The sequence below is a fragment of the Dipodomys ordii genome, unplaced genomic scaffold, assembly GCF_000151885.1.
Source record: "Dipodomys ordii isolate 6190 unplaced genomic scaffold, Dord_2.0 Scaffold20, whole genome shotgun sequence".
In the NCBI taxonomy this organism is placed as follows: Eukaryota; Metazoa; Chordata; class Mammalia; order Rodentia; family Heteromyidae; genus Dipodomys; species Dipodomys ordii.
In genome coordinates, this window is record NW_012267236.1 from 7,639,039 (window position 1) to 7,658,469 (window position 19,431).

A 19,431-nucleotide genomic window follows, 5' to 3' on the forward strand; every position below is an offset into this window, starting at 1 on the left:
TCTTCAGCTCAAGGCGAGCGCTCTACCACTTGAGCTACAGCGCCACTTCCGGTTTTCTGGTGGTTTATTGGAGATAGGAGTCTCACGGTCTCTCCTGCCCAGGCTGGCTTTGAACCGCGATCCTCAGATCTCAGCCTCCTGAGTAGCTAGGATTACAGGCGTGAGCCACCAGCACCCGGCTTGATTTGTATCATTAGTAGAGTTGGTAACATGAAGAGAACTGGCTGCAGGGTTGACAGTGGCTGATCAGAACTGATAGCAAAAGCAACAGTTTAACAGGTGCAGCATTAGAGAATGAGGGCTGAAGAAGGCCTTCTGTAAGGACAGGAATATTATTAACTGATTGGAACACCTCTCCAGCACCCAAGAAGCAGAAGCAGGGCTTGTTTGACAATGACTGGGGCATGGAAATGGAAGTGGCGGTGGGGAAGCTGAAGCCCGGAAAGGGAAAAAATCATTTTTATCCTAAGGAGCAAACAACAACTGTGAAAGTGACATCTGTACAGTACAAAGGCTAAGACTATCTCTGCTACAGCTGACAATGTACCTTGGGAACCAATATCGAAAAGGACTAGAGGGAATTGAGACCCTTATCTCCATCTTAACTGCAGAAGAAATGTTTTCCCCATTTAGTACAATGTTGTTAATAAGTTTATCATACCTTGAGGTACATGCCTTCTTTTTTTTTTTTTTTTGAGGTCTTTTGCTCAAGGCTCACACTCTACTACTTTTAGCCTTGGCTCCACTTCTGGTTTTCTGCTGGTTAATTGGAGATAAAAGTCTCACACAGTTTGTCCTAGCTAGCTTTGAACTCTGATTCTCAGATCTCCGGATTACAGGTCTGAGCCAGCAGTGGATGGCCATTGCTTTTCCTTCTCTTCCTACTTCACTCCTACTTTCTTCAGAGATTTTATTAGGAAGGAGTATTGACTTTTTTTGTATGTGTGTGTGCCAGTGCTGGGGCTTAAACTCAGGGCCTGGGCACTATCCCTGAGGTTTTATGCTCAAGGATAGCATACTATTACTTGAGCCTTCCAGCTTTTTTGTTGTTGTTGATGGTGGTAGTCATGGGATTTGAACTCAGGGCCTGGGGTGCTATCCCTGAGCCTTTCTGCTCAAGGCTACTGCTCTACCACTTTGAGCCACAGCTCCACATCCAGTTTTTGAATGGTTAATTGTAGATAAAAGTGTCTTGGGGACTTTTCTGCCCAGGCTGGCTTTGAACGGCAATGCTCAGATCTGAGTAGCTAGAATTATAGGCATGAGCCAGCAGCACATACACATTTCCAGCTTTTTTGGTAGTTAACTGGAGCCATTTGAGATTTCCTGCCCAGACTGGCTTTGAACCTCAATCCTCAGATCTCAGCCTCCTGGATATCTAGGAGTACTGACTTTTCTGTGTATTGTTGTTGTTGGTCTGGGGCTTATCAGGGCCTGTGCACTGTTCCTAATCTCTTTTGCTCAAGGCTAGCACTCTACCACTTTTGAGCCACTTCCAATTTCCTGATAGTTAATTGGAGGAAAGAGTCTCACAGATTTTCCTGCCCAGGCTAGCTTTGAACCGCAATCCTCAGATCTCAGCCTCCTGAGTAGCTAGGATGACAAGTGTGAGTCACTGGTGCCCCTTAGGAGTATTGACTTTCATCAAACTCTTATCGAGATAACCATGCAATTTCTGTTCTTGGTATTACAGTATTACATTGATTTATGTATGTTGAATCAACCTTGCACCTTTGCAATGAAATCACTTTGGTCACATATTTGATGTTGTTTTGTTTTTTGTTTTTTGTTTTTTTTGTTGGCTGGGGGGCTTGAACTCAGGGCCTGGGCACTGTCCCTGAGCTTTTTGTGCTCAAGGCTAATGCTCTACTTCTTTGAGCCACAGCTCCACTTCTGGTTTTCTGTTGGTTAAATTGGAGATAAGAGTCTAACAGACTTTCCTGCTTGGGTTGTCTTTGAACCGTGATTCTCAGATCTCAAATCTCTTGAGTAGCTAGGATTACAGGTGTGAGCCACCAGCACCCAGCATTTGTATGATCTTTTTGTTGTTGTTGTTGTTGGTTGTGGGACTTGAACTCTGAGCCTGGACGCTGTCCCTCAGCTCTTCTGCTCAAGGAGAGCACTCTACCACCTGAGCACAGCACCACTTCCGGTTTTCTGAGTGGTTTATTGGAGGTAAGAGTCTCTCGGGCTTTCCTACCGTGATCCTCGGATCCCAGCCTCCTGAGTAGTTAGGATTATAGGCATGAGCCACCAGTGCCTGGCTGTGTATGATCTTTTTAATAAGTTGAAATCACAATCTAAAATGGTACTTCTGATCATTTGTAATATGTCACCTACGTTCTTCTTACATCTTCTGAATACATTCAATTTTTTTGCTTCTATGTTTAATAAAGATAAATAAAACCACTCTATCAGAACCATAAAATATACACTGCAGCTAGCCAGAAAGAAATTAGCTCTTCCAAGTATAGGTAGAATAGGATACTGTCTAATGATACTTCACAGTATCATGAATACTTAAAAGGCTCCTGGGATAAAAAGAACTGACTGGAATTTAATGCATGAGAAACAATATAATTTAAAACTGCCCACTTTCAATGCATGAAACCTACAGACTTTACAAATCATTTTGACTTTTTCTATGGAAAAAAAAATCTCTCTTGATATCTTAGTGAGCTTCCACCTCTGTACTGCAATTTTTTTATTTTTATTTTTTCAGTCATGGGGCTTGAACTCTGGGCCTGGACACTGTCCCTCAGCTCTTCATGCTCAAGGCTAGCACTCTACCACTTGAGTCACCGTGTCACTTCTGGTTTTCTGGTGGTTTATTGGAGGTCAGAGTCTCATGGCTTTTCTTGCCTGGCTGGCTTTGAACTGTGATCCTCTCATCTCAGCCTCCTGAGTAGTTAGGATTACAGTCATAAGCCACTGGCACCCGGCTTGTATTGCAAATTTTAAGCTAAGACTATTGAAGTGCAATGGAAAAAGAAGTATGACTAGGAGAAAAAAATAGAAATGCAAAAGCTATTCTCTAAGCATCTTCCCTCCAATAGATGATTACCAAGCAACCCATAAAAATGTTAGGCTAGAAGCTCTCAAGTAATGGTAGAGATAGCCTGGAGTATGATGAATAGTCCTACAAATTCAGTATCAGTGGCTACATGCGCTTAAAAAAGGAAGTCAAGAAGAAAAAAAAAACCTCTTGCCAGTTGTCTCCTGGTGAGATAGGATTTAGGTGCAGATAGGATTTAGGATTTATCTGTCTAATAATATCTACAAATTTATAGGTACCCCCACTCTTATTAACTATTAAGCCTATCATTCGAGTGAGAACATGGGTATCCAGCCCCCAACTCTTCCCAGAATAATTTTTGCTTCTTAAAACAAACTCTGACTTTTCTTAGTATGTTTGGAGTACAAGACACTTAAGAGATTAACAAGTGAGGAGAGAAAGAACTAGTACATAGTAATGGCCTAAAAGTCAGTCTGAACCCCACCAGAAATCCTGACACTGGATCATACTTATTTGTAATTTTTTGTCAGTCCTGGGACTTGAGCTCAGGGATTGGCACTGGTCCCTCAGATCTCAGCCTCCTGAGTAGTTAGGATTACAGGTGTGAGCCACTGGTACCTAGCACTTTCTTACTATTTTGATGGTCTCAATTTCCTTTTAAAGTTTGATGAAAATTGGAATTCTCTCCTCAGAACAATGCACAAAAGCATATACACACATTTCGCTATGTACCTTTGGGAAATCAAGCAAGTCTGTGAATAAAGTGTAGAAGAACCCTTAAACTCTGAGGAAATTGAAAAAAAAAATTAGAGGAAAGTGAAGGAAGAGATGACACTGTCTCCCCCAAAACGTACTCATTACCTGCTTTATGAAATGGTAACACCTCTGTGCAACGTAATAACAATTATATATAAATATTATATATATGTATATATATATGCAGCTTGGCTAGAAAAGCATGTATAAAGTTGGGGCAAAGAAAGACGTGGTTTCTAAAGAAACCAAAACCTCAGGACATCATTACCAGCCCCTACCCACCAGAAGCTCTATGGCATGTAAAAGGTGGGTACTTAGAATTTTCCTTCACAAGAAAATGCCTCCCAGGCCCCTGCTTCCACAGTGCCACCTTAAGAAGTAGTTTCCTTGAGATTCATTTTACCTTGCATAGTTGCACACACACTCAAGAGGTTATAGCAGCCATCCGATGAGGCCAAAGCTATTGCTCTTGCTGGCAGCAGAGAAGCCTGCAGGAGACAGAACAGGTTTCCTCTTCTAATTCCCTTTAGTCTCAAATTACTCATTTGAACCAGCAGGTATAAGGAGACAACTGCAGTTGCCATTTATTTTTAAGTCTATTCTTACGTTTAGCCGTCTTCTTATTCTCATACAGTGACAACGAATAATTGAGAAGCAGATCACAAAGAATAACTGGAGGTCTGGCATGGTGGCCAGCCAGCAATTCAGGACTGCCAGGTACAAAGATGGACCTGGGCAACAACACAAGATGGTATCTAAAAAAGCAACTAAAGCAAAAAAGGGCTTGGAGTGCAGCTCCAGTGGTAGAATGTCTATCCCAGTAAGAGTGAAAATGCTATATTCCAAACTAGTACTGCAAAAAAAGAGAGAACTGGAAACATCATTTTAAGTGAGTCTTTTATTTTGTTTGTCATTGCCAAACATTCTCAGAGGCAATTTCACCAATTAAATTAAATTAAAAAAAAAACTAAATTCCAGGTACTGTCACCAGAAATTAACAAAGCTTCTTCATTTCTCCTCCCCAATAGCCCTCGTCTTTTGCACGGGCTTTAAGGGTACAACCAGGAATGAAAACATAGTGTGGATATGCCACTTCCTTCATAACTCAGTCTGGCGATATCCAATTCAGGTTTCAATGCACCTTTTTTGAAAGTGATCTTCACAAAAGCACACATGATAAAGCTATTTAGAGAAGCACAGAGAACAGATTTCAAGGGTGGCAACAGCCTTTCAGAATTTTAGAAGGTAGTATTTGTCCATAGCAAGGTGAAATTTTCTTAACCTTGTGCCATATGCCACACAATAGGCAAGAATATAGAAGAACAATATCTACACAAAAGGGGGAAGAGAATCCAAAAACACGACAACAATGCTGCTCTAACAAATGTTCCAGAGAAAAGTACCTTCAAAGGGAAAGAGGCCATTAAACATTAACAGGTAGGCATGAGGTACAGAAAGTGTTTTTCCTCTCACCTTTAGAGAAAGAACTACACTGGTGTCAGAATCTCACAATATAAAGTTAATAGAAGTCCATATATAAAACAGTATAGTAGGACATTATTCTCAGACCACTGAAAGAGACAGAGGTGGGCTCACGGCACAGAGGAGGACTCAGCAGAGTGTGGACTAACAAGTGAGGTAAGGTCCACGGGACAAGGAATGCACCTTGGTTTCCGATCTTAGTGGCATTTTTAAGAGCACTAGGGTACTGTGGTAACACATAGGGGATGATGTGACATCTGTCAATTCTTAAAACCAGTGGAGCAATGCCAGCTTTAGGAGGGCACTGGTTCTAGCAACAGGTGAGGCTTCAGGGCCCAGGAAAGTTGGGGCAGTATTTATTGCTCCTTCAGCCTTATTTTTCCCTACTCATTAATGTCTGGGACACATTACTCCTAAGGCTGTTTTTCACACCTGTGGGTCTAGTTATTCACTGCCACTTGGTCCAGGCAAATATATCTCCTAGTATAGTCAATGTAGGGAGTTTCTAGCTTTTTATTCATCCTAATTCCTTTTCTTTCTTCCTATATGAAAACCATATTGTGGACAAAGAGCCTCCATAAATTTACTTTCCAAAGATTCAGGGCCATGTAATTATGAAAGTATCAACAATTCTAGGTTTTAAGTTTGTTACAAATACAAAATGATAAACCTGTTACTAAAAAAAAATTAGTTTGGAATTGTTCTAAAATCTAGATGATGGAGTGACACTAGATCAAAGGAGATTCCAAGACATTCACATCTAGAATGGAAGAACCAAATTCATTTCTTAGTCTTCAAGAGGGGAACAAGGATTTATAGGTGGCCTCAAGGCGGGGCTCTTTGGGCAAAGAAGAGAAAATCGAGAGGATTCAAAGGAAGAATACTAGGAAAACCTAGGAAAAGGAAGGGAAGGGATGAAAGTGAATGTGAGGAGAAGACTGTGAAATTTACACAGGAAGGAGCCGAGGAAGTCACAGCCTTACACCAACAGCATGTTCACTCAGCCCTGTGACTCAGGCGTCCACACACAGTCCTGCGACAAAAGCAGTGCATCCTCTCTCCTAGATCAGGTGTGCCTTCACTGCCTGCCTATTTCCTTCCTCGTTTATGAGTGGTCTTCGGGGCCTTTACTTTCTGGGACGGGGCTGGCACCGGTTCCTGCTCTGATTCCTTACAGGAGGTTGACATGACCAGTTCCTCATCATTCCCCCTCTGATCCGTCCCTCCTCTAAGACTCAGCGGGGTCTCTGGAGGCTCTATGCTGGGCTGCTGCCGTCTTCTTAAAGATCTTCTGCTCCTGTGCTGCTGCCTCCGCTTTTCTTCTTCTTGCTGCCGCTGCTTTATCTTCATCAGCTTTTCAAAGCTTTTGGTTGTTGTTGGGTTTACAACAAACCAATCCTAGACAGGCAAAACAGAAATACCAATCATTCATAAACACGGAGAAAAAGATAAAGTGGGATGTACAAAGAATGAAGAAAAAGCATGATTAAGGCAGAACAGGGGAAGGCAGGAATATGTATGGGCCTGTATCTTAGAATTCTGTATACAATTGGAAAAATCTAATATGACAACATCTTAGAACCAAGTTCTTTGTAATGTATGACTCTAGGTATTAGTGAGCTACAAAGTCTGTTTACTAACCTATATCTCTTACTGAATCTGAATAAACCTCACTTGAATCTACTTTGCAATTTGATCAATCTTTCAGACTTAACTTGACTTAAGAAGGCTAGGTGTGCTATCTTACTCCTATAATCCCAGCTACTTGAGAGCAGAGATTAAAAAAAGATACCAATTTGAGGCCAGCCTAGACCAAAAAGAGCAAAAGTCCATCTCAACCAATAGCTAAGCATGGCAGTATGCATCTGTCATCCCAGCAACACAGGAAGAATGAACAGGAGGATAACAGTCTAGGCTGGCCTAGGCAAAAAATAAAACTCTTCTAAAAAAAAAAAAAAAGAGCAAAAAGGGTGGAAACATGGCTTCCATATTAAAGCACCTGCCTAGTTAACTAATTAGTTCAATTCAACCCCCAATATACAAAAAGAAAACTGCTCTTATTTTGGTCTAAGACCAGAATTTGAACTCAATATCAATGCTATTGTTCCTTAGCTAGCACTCTACCACCTGAGCCATGTCTTCAACCCCCAAAAGAAGCTTCTTAATGTTCATGGAACAAGGAAACAAGACACTGGCAACAGGCACCTATGAGCTCTAAATGTGGTTCATCCAATTTGAGATACACTGTCAGTAAAAAATGCTAACTAAATTGTAAGTTCAGTATTAAAAAATGTGAAATGTCCCTGCAAACTCCCAAGTACTAGGATTAAAGGAACGTTCACTAAACCTAACTCATGATACTTAGAAAAAATATTACATACAATAGCTACCATTGCATTGCTAATTGACAGCTACGGTCCAGATTAAAATGCAGAATTATAGTATATGGACATTTTTAGATCCTTAATTGAGTAAAGCAATTCTGGGAAAAAAAAGTATAAACAATCATGGGATTTTTTTTTTTTTTTTGGGTCGGCCGTGGGGCTTGAATTCTGGGCCTGGGCACTTTCCCTGTGTTCTTCAGCTCAAGGAGAGCACTCTACCGCTTCAGCCACAGCACCACTTCTGGTTCTAGTGGTTTATGGGAGATAAGAGTCTCACGGCGTTTCCTGCTTGGGCTGGCTTTGAACCGAGATCCTTAGATCTCAGCCTCCTGAATAGCTAGGATCACAGGCGTGAGCTACCAGCACCCAGCTGGAAATTTTTATTTATTTTGTTGGTTGTAGGGCTTTAACTCTGGGCTTGTGCTCTATCCCTCAGCTCATCAGCTCAACGCTAGCACATTCTACCACTTGAGCCACAGCGCCACTTCCGGCTTTTCTGTTTATGTGGTGCTGAGAAATTGAACCCAGGGCCTCATGCATGCGAGGCAAGGACTCTACCACTAAGCTATCTTCCCAGCCCCAATCATGGGAAATTTAAATGATATCTATGGATATATGGTAAAAAATCTTTTATTTAAAGATACATGTTAGAAGAAATACTTATACCTGAACTGTATAGAATTTGATTTAAAATAAATACTGCATAATTCCTTTATGCAGTAATTTATATAGCATTAGAAATGCCTGTTAGAGACATTAGAACAAGAATGCGCAGCAGAGATTACTATGCAACAAGGTCAAACATTTAAGTCCAACTTGGACTCTGCAAGCCACATTTAATCACTGTTAAGAATTAAAAGAAGCCAGGCGCCAGTGGCTCATGCCTGTAATCCTAGCTACTCAGGAGAATGGGATCTGAGGATTGTGGTTCAAAGCCAGCCCAGACAGGAAGTCTATGTGACTCTTATCTCTAATTAACCACCAGAAAACCAGAAGTGGTCCTGTGGCTCAAGTGGTAGAGCACTAGCCTTGAGCTAAAGAGCTGAGGGACAGTGCCCAGGCCCAGAGTTCAAGTCCCATAACCGACAAAACAATAAAAAACAATTTAAAAAAAAATTAAAAGAGCTTGAGGATCTTCAGTCACAGTAATTTCAGGTATTTTAAGAGAAAAATACAACTAACATAATTTTAGAAAACATTTAGTTCCATGTCTGTAAGTACTATAGTTAGTTTTCTTAATGAAAGAGACAAAATGCATCTCTCTGCAGTTAATGTGTCAGGTCTATAAAATTACAAAAGCAGTACAGAAAAGCAGAGACCTTACCTCAGCGTGGACAGAGTTGATGTGATATTTGACACCACTCTCTGACACAAATTCTTTCTGACATAGAAGACACCTGTACTTTCCAGCGACAAAGTTTCCCTATTTCCAGGACAGAAAGAAAAGAGAATTACTGGGTTAATTCAGGGACACAAACCTGGGTCATGTGCAGGGTCTGGTAGGGATGAAAAGAGGAGGTGCTACTTAAGCAAAAATAAGAAGAAAAGGAATCCAAAGCAGCTTAGACAATGTCGCCAGCACCATTACCCATCCACCTTCAGTACAACCTGACATCCTCCTACTTTCATTATGTACCATGCCACATTCTTCTACTTTCCTAGGTTCCTTTCACCTTACTTTCAGGTTGTCTTGGTGCCTTCCCCCAAATGACCAATTCCCCAAATTACCAGAGGGACCACAGTGCAATTTTTTCAAATGTTATGCACTATGGCAAAAAAAAAAAAAGTGCCTCAGAAATCCAGAATTAGAAGAATACCATCCATAATACCTAGTTCAAGGACTCAGAAACTAGAATCAAGATGACAAACTCCTAAGCATTCCTGCACAGATCTGGTTGGGATGCCTACAACTCCGTTGTTGCCTTGAACTGAGACTTCTCTCCCCTCCTGACACTTCAGGTTTCCATGGTGCTCATTTTGTGTGAGAAGATACTTCTGAATGGGATTGGAAAGTGGCAGCATTTCTCATGGCTCGTGGGTTGTATGACACCTGGGTCAACATGGAAAAGATTCAGTGAGGTGAGTGGCTGTTAGCCTGACACCCTGTCCCATCTCCCATCCCCTGAAGCCAATACAGTGCAGACTGTGTTTGGGGATCTTCACCAGTCCAGGAAAAAGCATGTAACTTCTTCTCAGGAAGTTTAAAGCATGATAAAACAGTAAAGGCCCAGTGTGGGAGAGGCTCAGACAGAAGAAGCTAAATCTCTGGTTGGGACTCAAAGCTCATATTTGTCTCCAATTTCCATTAATTAGCTTGATTTAAAGCGATGTTAGCTTTTATTATATCTTGGATGTACCTAGTATCCCACCCAATATGAGACCAAAAACCTCTGACACAGGACTAAAACAGCCTCTAAAGACCGCAGTGAACTTGCTGATCATCTTAAACCGAGTTCTCTTCCTTTTCATTCTACTTGGGAAAACATATTAAGATATTAAATTTTAAAAAGTTACAAACCAATGTACAAGAACCCAGGTGAGCTTTAAGGCCAGATACACTACAGTAGACAGCTTCACAACCCTGAAAAAGAGAAGCAATGAGGTGAATACAGTGACAAGCAGCATCCTTTCTCTTGTCAATTTGATCGTTTACATTGAACAATTCACGTTTGCAGTAGGAACAACCAATAAATAGTGCCAAAATCAAATACTAAAAGCCACATGTAGCCCAGGTACCAGCAGTTCACACTTGTAATCCTAGCTACTCCGAAGGCTGAGATCTGAGGATCGTGAGTCAAAGCCAGCCCAGGTAGGAAAGTCCGTGTGACTCTTATCTCTAATTAACCACCAGAAAACAGGAAGTAGTGCTGTGGCTCAAGTGTTAGAACACTAGTCTTGAGCTGAAGAGCTCAGGGACAGCACCCAGGCCCAGAGTTCAAACCCCACGACAGACAGACAGACAGATGGACAGACAGACACAGACAGACACACACACATAAAACAGAAAAAGAAAAGAAGTGAACAAGAACAAGGTGTTCTGGTAAATTTAAGCTATAAGCTGTTTTGTTTCAGGGTACTTTTTCTGTCATTTAACAGAAGTACATTAGAAATTAAAAAAAATCAGTTTTATGTAGTAGGACAAGTGAGTCAACAGTCATCTCTCTACAGATCATGTTCACTTATTGCAGCTTAACTGTAGAGTTGTTTTTTTAAAAAACAAACAAAGTGATCCCTTACCTATTGCAGGAGTTATGTTCCAGAGAACCCTGTGATAGGTGAGGGAATCACTGTACTTGTTTTACATTCATTCCTTCAACAAGTGGTGCTATACACCTGTGGAAGCAACTTTGAAGATGGCCATAAATTCTCTCTTTTGCCATCAAGTAGTTGGTTCCATTCACCCTTTCTAAGTCTATGATGTCTTGAATACTAGAATGCCCTGGAAATGATGCTGTACAAATTCAGAAGGAAAGCCTTAAGAGACCTGCAGCTCTGTCCACATGTTTTTATAACTGTCTTGAGAAGTCAGGCACCATGCTCCTTGCTGGTAGTGTAGGCAGAGACAGGCCATATGGGGCACTCAGCTCTCAGCTGAGTTCAACTAAACAGGTGTGGGGCATTCAGTCCTGCCTGAGGCCCAGCTCAGTGCACTCCCATGAGTGTTCCAACAGATGTCACAGATGGCAGGAATGCCATCTTGCTGACAAAACTATAGATCTACACACTGAATTGTGACAAATAAAATAATTACTGGTTAAAGCCATTATGGTTCAAGAACTTTGTCATGAAGGAATAAATAAAACAAGAGCAGATGCTTGAGAACCACTGAATAAGATAATAAAAGAGTAAGAACCTAACCTGGTTAGGACACTGGATCCGGTGATACTTTTTGATATCTGTCTTCCATTTGTGTAACACTTCTTGGCTGAAGGTAGGTAGCCCAGGGCGAGTATATTTTAACTACAAGGCAGGAAAAATTTGATTGCAGGAATACAATTCTGAACCCAAATGTTGTAGAAGTACCAGACACACCTCTTCAGGTTATGTACTTCAGGAGTCCACAAGTATAGATTCATATACAAAAAACAAGTAATAGAGGCCAGGAATCTTATATATAATACTTCTATGCTAAAAAGAAGGAAAGAAAACTAGAGTATGACAAATCAACTGTTTAAAAAAAATGTTTTTGCTGGTCCTGGGGTGAGCTTTTGTGCTTAATGCTCTACCACTTGAGCCCCATCTCCACTTCCAGATTTTTTTTTTTTTTGGTATTTTAATGTAGGTAAGAGTCTTATAGACTTTCCTGCCCCAGCTGGCTTTGAATCAAGATCGTTAGATCTCAGTCTCTTGAGTAGCTAGGACTATAGGCATGAATCACCAGTGCCTGGGAGTAAATAATATGTCATTTATAGGCAAATGGATGAACTTAAGCCATACTAAAAGACAAATGGTACATGTTTTCCTTCATGTGTGGAAGCTTGATCTAAAACACAACTATTCATGATAACATATACAGGGCCCAATGCATTTACACACAAAATACTTAGAGGAGGAATCCAAAGGTGTAACTTCTCTATCAACTGAAGTACTGTTTATCAAAATGATTACCAGGAAGTGGAAACCTGCTTGAGAGGATGGGCAAGGGCGGGGGGGCACAGGAATGGAGGGAGGAAGGGTAAGCAAATGTGGTCATTATATTCAATGTATATTATGTAACAAGTGAATTATGTAAATTTGAGGGTAAGGACTAGAGGGAAAAAGGAAGAAGAAAGAAGAAAGAGGTGATATTGACCAAGAAGCATTTTACTCATAACCTGACATGTATGGAACTGTGACCTCTTTGTACAACTACTTAATAATAACAATAATTAAAAAAAAACTTTACAGTGAAGTCATTCATGGAGGTGCATAAGGAAAGGGAAAGGAAAGAAAAAGATATCAATACACATTCAACGATCTACGTATGTATATTTATATACTTAAAAGGTGACTATAAGCCCAAGATGTAGCTGAGTAATAATTTATTCTTTGAATGGTAGGATTGTGAATGATTAATGATTTTTCCCTGTTTCTTTTTTTCTTTCTTTCCTTTCTTCCATTTTTGTGGTGGTACTGGCGATTAAACTTTGGACACCACCACAGTCTATTTTTTGTTTATATTTAAAAATTTTTTTAAACAAAATCAGTATTCATTCTAACACAAAGAAGTGAGAGAAATCAAGGACTGGAACATGTAATATTTGCTTATTGATGTAAAAATGGAGGCATTCCTAGCAACGTATTTCAGATACTTTGACACAAGCTACATGGACAACTGCAACTGGAGTTGCCAAAGAGGAAACAACATCTGTGGACCCATTCTGAATCGCCCATCATGGGTGGTCGTCCTGCTTCAACAATGGAAGTGTCGCCAAGGAGTTGGTTCTGAGGCAGAAATGCAAACTAAAGCCCACAGAAGTAGCAGGGGAAAAGAAGGGAGCAGCCTAAAGTGCTAGCCCACAGAGCTAGCCCCATTTGGAAGCATTTAATGTTCTTTGCAGCTTGTAAAGTCCACTGATACAAGGCAGTGTTCATATGAAGTATTAACAGAACAAACCATTATTTATATAAATCATGTAGTTTGCAGCTGTAACAAAAAGAATAAAGATGATCTTTATAAAGACATATGGAGCTAGGTGGCATACACCTGTAATTCTAGCTACTCAGGAGGCTGAGATTAGAGGATTGTGATTTAAAGGTAGCTCAGGTAGAAAAGTCTGAAACATCCCATGTCCAATTACCAGGGATAGAAAGTGTGGCTCAAGTAGGAAAAAAACAGGGATAAAAGTGTGGCTTAAGTGGTAAAGTGGCATATGAGCAACAAAGCCCAATGAGTAAGAGGCCCTGAGTTCAAACCCTAGTAACTGTGATGAAAAATAATTTGAAACACATATATAAACTCAATAAAAACTACTAATTCTGAACAAAATGGTAACACTGGACAAAGATTAGTAACTTGAGAATTTGGGTTCCCTCAGAAAGTAATGCACAATTAAGAAGACTCCTTAAGGAACTTCTGACACAGACAGTCATGCTATAAATTACAGGAATGTGAATATGTACTCCACGTCCAAGGACAAAGATGCAAAATATCACAGTTACTTTTCTCCATATAGGAAAAATATCAGATATAAAGATTCAACAACTGGGAAGTAGCACTGTGGCTCAAGTGGTAGAACACTTACCTGGAGCTGAAGAGCTCAGGGACAGTTCCCAGGCCGAGTTCAAGCCCCCCCACCACCAAAAAACAAAAAAAAGATTCAACAACTGATAAAAGTTTCTACCTTGGGATGGGAAGGTGGCTCAGTGGTAGAGCGCTTGCCTTGCATGCTCGAGGCCCTGGGTTCGATTCCTCAGCACCACATAAGCAAAAAGAAAAAAGCTGGAAGCGGCGCTGTGGCTCAAGTGGTAGAGCACTGGCCTTGAGCTGAAGAGCTGAGGGACAGTGCCCAGGCCCAGAGTTCAGGCCCACGACCGGACCCCCCCCCCCCACCAAAAAAAAGAAGTTTCTACCTTACCTTCCGATCATCAGGTACTAGGTCCTGAAGCACCTTTCTCTTAGGCCATTCCTTGGTAAGTTCTGCAGAGGCCAGCTCCTGCAGGTGATATACAGCTATCTTGGCAGACCGCCTCTGAACTCGGCCTCCACTCTTTGACTCCAGGCTTACCTCCTTTAAGCACTCTGGCTGTGCTGTCTCTGGAAAGAAGGTAATCTGCGAGAATGAAACACAGCAAAACATGGGCCTGATAAGTGACTTCCATCACAACTAATCATTAAAGTACATCCTTCTTGTGACAGCTAAATATTACAGGAACTATCTATTAGCTATTAGGAACTAACATCGAGCTTCAAGACTAATCTTACTTTACTGTAAAAATTTTCTCAGAGGAATAAAAATTCTTTTCTGGGTCTGGGAAGGTAGCTCAGTGGTAGAGTGCTTGCCTTGCATGCATGAGGCCCTGGGTTCAATTCCTCAGCACCACATAAGCAGAAGAGGCTAGAAGTAGTACTATGGTTCAAGTGGTAGAGTGCTTGCTTTGAGCTGAATAGCTCAAGGACAGCGCCCAGACCCAGAGTTCAGGCCCCACGACAGACAATAAAATAAATAAATAAATATTTTCTGCTGTGCTATGTGTAAGTGGCCAAAAATTCCGACACATTACATAAAAAGAATTGAACCTAGCTAGGCACAGTGGTTCATGCCTGTAATCTTAGCTACTCAAGAAGCTGAGATCTAGAGAGAATCAAAGTTCAAAGCCAGCCCATGCAGAAAAGTCTGAGAGATTCCATCTCCAATTAACCAGCAAAATACCAGACTAGAGATGTGGCTTAAGTGATAGGAAGAACAAGAGCAAGAAAGCTGAGGAAAAGCACAAGGCTCTGAGTTTAAACTTTGGTACCAGCACAGACAGACAAACAAGAAGGCATCCTCAAACCATTCATCATACTATATATAAAAATTAAAACAGAGCTGGGAATGTGGCTTAGTAGCATGCATGAAGTCCTGGATTCGATTCCTCAGTATTATATAGAAAAGGCTGGAAATGGTGCTGTGCCTCAAGTGGTAGAGTGCTAGCCTTGAGCAAAAGAAGCATGGGGATAGTGCCCAAACCCTGAGTTCAAGCCCCACGACTGGCCAACCCCCCCCAAACAAAAAAAAAACCAACCAAGCAAGCAAACAAAAAAAAAGACCATAATCCTAAATGTAAAGGATAAAACTATGAAACACCAAGAAGGCCAACATTGAATTTTTTTTTTTTTTGTGATCCCAAAGTACCAACCTGGCTAGGCTACTGCTATCAGTCAGTCAACATGAATCTATGTGTTGATGCCAAAACATTTTTTTGTGGTTGATTTTTGAAACAGTCTCAAACTGCTTTGAATTTGTGATTTTTCTGCTTACTCTCTGAAATGCTAGAATTATTGGCCTGTCTATTACTATGTCTGGACCACTCAAGTATTTTGTAGATGTAATTAAAGTACCCAGTTGCTTGACATTAAGTAAAATGGATGTGGCAGGGAAGATTCATGGCATGTGAGACACAAACTCTTGTCACTGAATGAAGTGTAGGGAACTATGAGCTAGGACAGGCATATGGTCTTTTTTGGTCGGTCGTGGGGCCTGAACTCTGGGCCTGGGCGCTGTCCCTCAGCTCTTCAGTTCAAGGCTAGCGCTCTACCACTGGAGCCACAGAACCACTTCCAGCCTTTTCTGCTTATGTGGTGCTGAGGAATCGAACCCAGGGCCTCATGCATGCAAGGCAAGCACTCTACCATTCAGACCTTCCCAGCCCCAGGCATGTGGTCTTGAGACACTGAAAACAATTCCCAGCCTACCAGTGAAAGGAACTCCTGTAGCCTCATGGACTTGAGTCCTTTAATAATCTGAATGAGTCTAGAAAGTGTCTTAAGAAAGGCATAGCCTCTCCAACACTAAAGGTCAGCCTGGTGAGACTACATAGAAGCCAGCTGAGACATACTGACCTCAAAAACTGTGAGATAAGAAACGTGTTCATTTGAAGTTATTAGGTTTGTGGTGATTTGCAGCAGCATAGAAAATCATACATTAGAAGCCAGGTACCAACGGCTCATGCTGCTAGCTACTTGGGGAGTGGAGATTGGGAAGATCATGGTTGGAGGTTAGCCCAAGAAGCAAAGCTTACTAAACTCCATCTTAATGGAGATGGACATGGTGGCATGGGCCTGTCATCCTAGCAATGATATTAAGCCAAAAACAAGTGAATCAATGGTTTAGACATATGCCAAGGCAGAAAGCAAACTCTATCTTAAAAATAACCAGTGAGGGGTTGGGAAGGTGGCTCAGTGGTAGAGTGCTAGCCTTGAGCTGAAGAGCTGAGGGACAGCGCCCAGGCCCAGAGTTCAGGTACCACAACCAACAAAAAACAACCCAGTGAAAAACAGGCCTAGAGGAAACTGGAGTGGGAGAACACCTTTCTAAAAGGTACAATACCATCTGGGCGCAGGTGGCTCATGCCTGTAATCCTAGCTACTCAGGAGGCTGAGATCTGAGGATCACGGTTCAAAACCAGCCCGAGCAGGAAAGTCTGTGAGACTCTTATCTCCAATAAACCACTTAGAAAACCAGAAGTGGCTCAAGTGGTAGAGTGCTGGCCTTGAGCTGAAGAGCTGAGGGACAGCGTTCAGGCCCAGAGTTCAAGCCCCAAGACGGACCAAAAAAAAAAAAAGGCACAAAACCAGCTGGCCACTGGTAACATGCTTGTATTCCAACTACTCAGGAGGCTGAAATCTGAAGATTGCAGTTCAAAGCCAGCCAGGATGGTAAAGTCCATGAACTCTTATTTCCAATAAACTACTCAGAAAAAAGCGTGAAGTGGTTCTGTGGCCCAACTGGTAGAGTGCTATCCTTGAGCAAAAAGAAGCTCAGCTACAGCATGCAGGCCCTGAGTTTAAGACCCAGGACTGGCACACACATACATACACACACACACAAAGAACCTTAAGTGCAAACCCCAATTACTGCCACACTAAAGGAAATTGCACTTAGCCAAAATTTTCTTTGAAAAACCCAGTGAAAAATCGATATGCCTGTTGAAGAACTTAAATCTGAATACATGAAACCCTCAGAATATATACACAACTTACTAAAACAGCAAAAACCTTCCAAAGCCTACCAAAAATGATTAAAGCATCTGAACAGTTATTTCCCTGAAGACATTCGAAATTGCGAACTAGCACTCAAAAACATGATTAATAACCCAATAGAAAAATTTCCATTATGTACTAGAGAATGTAAACTCTCACTAAGACATTACTAACGTGTATATTAGAATGTATGAAAAGTTAAATTAAAAAATATAAGTTTTGAGAAAGGAAAAGCATTGGAATTCTCATACTTTGTTGGTGAGAATGCAAAATGGCAGTTACTTTGCAAAACTGACATTATCTTCTGTAGTCCAGCATATATTTATCCTATGTCCTAGCAATTTGGTTCTTATGTGTCACCCCTAAACAAGTGAAAACTAAATGGAGAACATAGTAGAACACTTCTATAACCCTAGCACTCATGAGGCTGAGGCAGGAGGATCATGCATTTGAACCCAGCTTGATCTACATAGTAAGAGCTTGTCTTTTTTTTTTTTTTAGTTTTTTTTTTAAATTTTATTTTATTTGTGAACATACCGTACAGAGGGGTTACAATTACATGGGCAAGATAATGCATACATTTCTTACCAAGCATTGCAGCCTCCTCCTTTGTTTACTCTTCACCTCCCTTCCCAGCCTCTCCCCTCCCCCCCACCCAATCCTTCCCCCCCTCCCCCCAGTAAGAGCTTGTCTTAAAACAACAACAACTACAACAACAAAACATCTCCAAAACCAAAAAAATATCCAGGCACTGGTGGCTCACATCTGTAATCCTAGCTACTCAACTCAGGAGGTTGAGATCTGAGATCACGATTTGAAGCCAGCCCAGGGAATAAAGTCCATGAGACTCCTATGAAGTACCAAAAAAAACAGAAATGAAACTGTAGCTCAAGTGGTAGAGCTCTAGCCCTCAGAGAAGGTACCCAGACCCTGAGTTCAAGTCCTAAGATGAGCACAATAAACAAACAAACAAATCAACAGAACAAGCCTATGTCAGGGATGTTTGAAAATGTAATCAGGACAAAAACAAAGTCAAGAAAAAAGAAGAAAAAACCAAACCAGGATAGAGCCAGGCATGGTGGCTAAGCCTTAAGAGGTAGAAATTAGAAATTGGAGGACTGCATTTCAAGGTCCACCTCCCATAAAAGTTCAAAAGAATCCATCTCAATGAATGGTTAGGCAGCTAGCCAGTACGTACCTATCATCCCTAGTGACAAGGGGAAGAAAAAGTAGAAGGACCTCAGCCCAGGAGAAGATGAAGGGCTCAGGCATAAAATAAGGCCCTACCTCAAAAATAACATAAAATAGGGCTTCAACATAAAATAGGATTAGGGGAATGGCTCGAATAGTAGACTGCCTGCCTAACAACTGTAAGGCCTTGAGTTCAATCCCTAGTAACACCAAAATGGGCACAAGGCACTCACAATCTGTAATCCTAGCTACTCAAGAGGCTAAGATCTGACAATTATGGTTTGAAGCCAGCCTGGACAGAAAATTCTGAGACTCTACTTCTAATTAACCAGCAAAAAAGCCAGATGAGAGATGTGGCTCAAGTGGTAGAGAACCAGCCATGAACAAACAAAAACAAAAACAAAACCAAGGAAAAGCATGAAACCTGAGTTCAAGTACTGATAATAGTGCAAACAATAGAGAATTAAGGAGCTAGCTGGACAGATGTGCCTAAAATCCTTAAAAGAGGAATGCTTGAGTTTCAGTGACATATAATAGGCATGATATGGTAGTTCAGCTACTCAGGAGGCAGAAAACAGGAGAATCCCAGTTCAAAGCAAGCCCAGGCAAAAAGTTCATGAGACTAATAAGATGTACACACCTGTCATCCCAGCTATGCAGGAAGTTAAATAGAAGGATCATAATCCAAGGTGACCTAGGCATGAGACCTTATTTTAAAAATAAAACAAAAAGGGCTGTAGGCTTGGCTCAGGAGGTAGAATACCTGCCTAACAAGCATAAAGTCTTGAGTATCTAAAAAAAAAAGTGAATGTATGTCATATACATATATAAATGAGTTTGCATATATAATATATATGTGTGTGTACACATATATATACAAGGTCAACAACAATGACCATAACAAATCCATATATATAGATGGCAAAAGTAAAAAGAAA

At 41.1% G+C, this 19,431-nt stretch overlaps 1 protein-coding gene across 5 annotated transcripts in view; it reads right to left on the reverse strand.

Moving 5' to 3' along the window:
• Positions 1–4,652: 4,652 nt before the first annotated feature.
• Positions 4,653–19,431, reverse strand: part of Znf512 (zinc finger protein 512) — a 40,546-nt gene continuing 25,767 nt past the window's right edge. For all 5 annotated transcript variants that reach the window (XM_013013752.1, XM_013013750.1, XM_013013751.1 and 2 more), the window contains 5 exons: positions 14,196–14,390; positions 11,497–11,598; positions 10,157–10,219; positions 8,963–9,061; positions 4,653–6,652 (listed from right to left, as the gene is read on the reverse strand). In XM_013013752.1, coding sequence (XP_012869206.1) covers positions 6,344–6,652; positions 8,963–9,061; positions 10,157–10,219; positions 11,497–11,598; positions 14,196–14,390 — 768 coding nt within the window. In that variant the 3' untranslated portion in view covers positions 4,653–6,343. The remainder of the gene's footprint in view (positions 6,653–8,962; positions 9,062–10,156; positions 10,220–11,496; positions 11,599–14,195; positions 14,391–19,431) is intronic.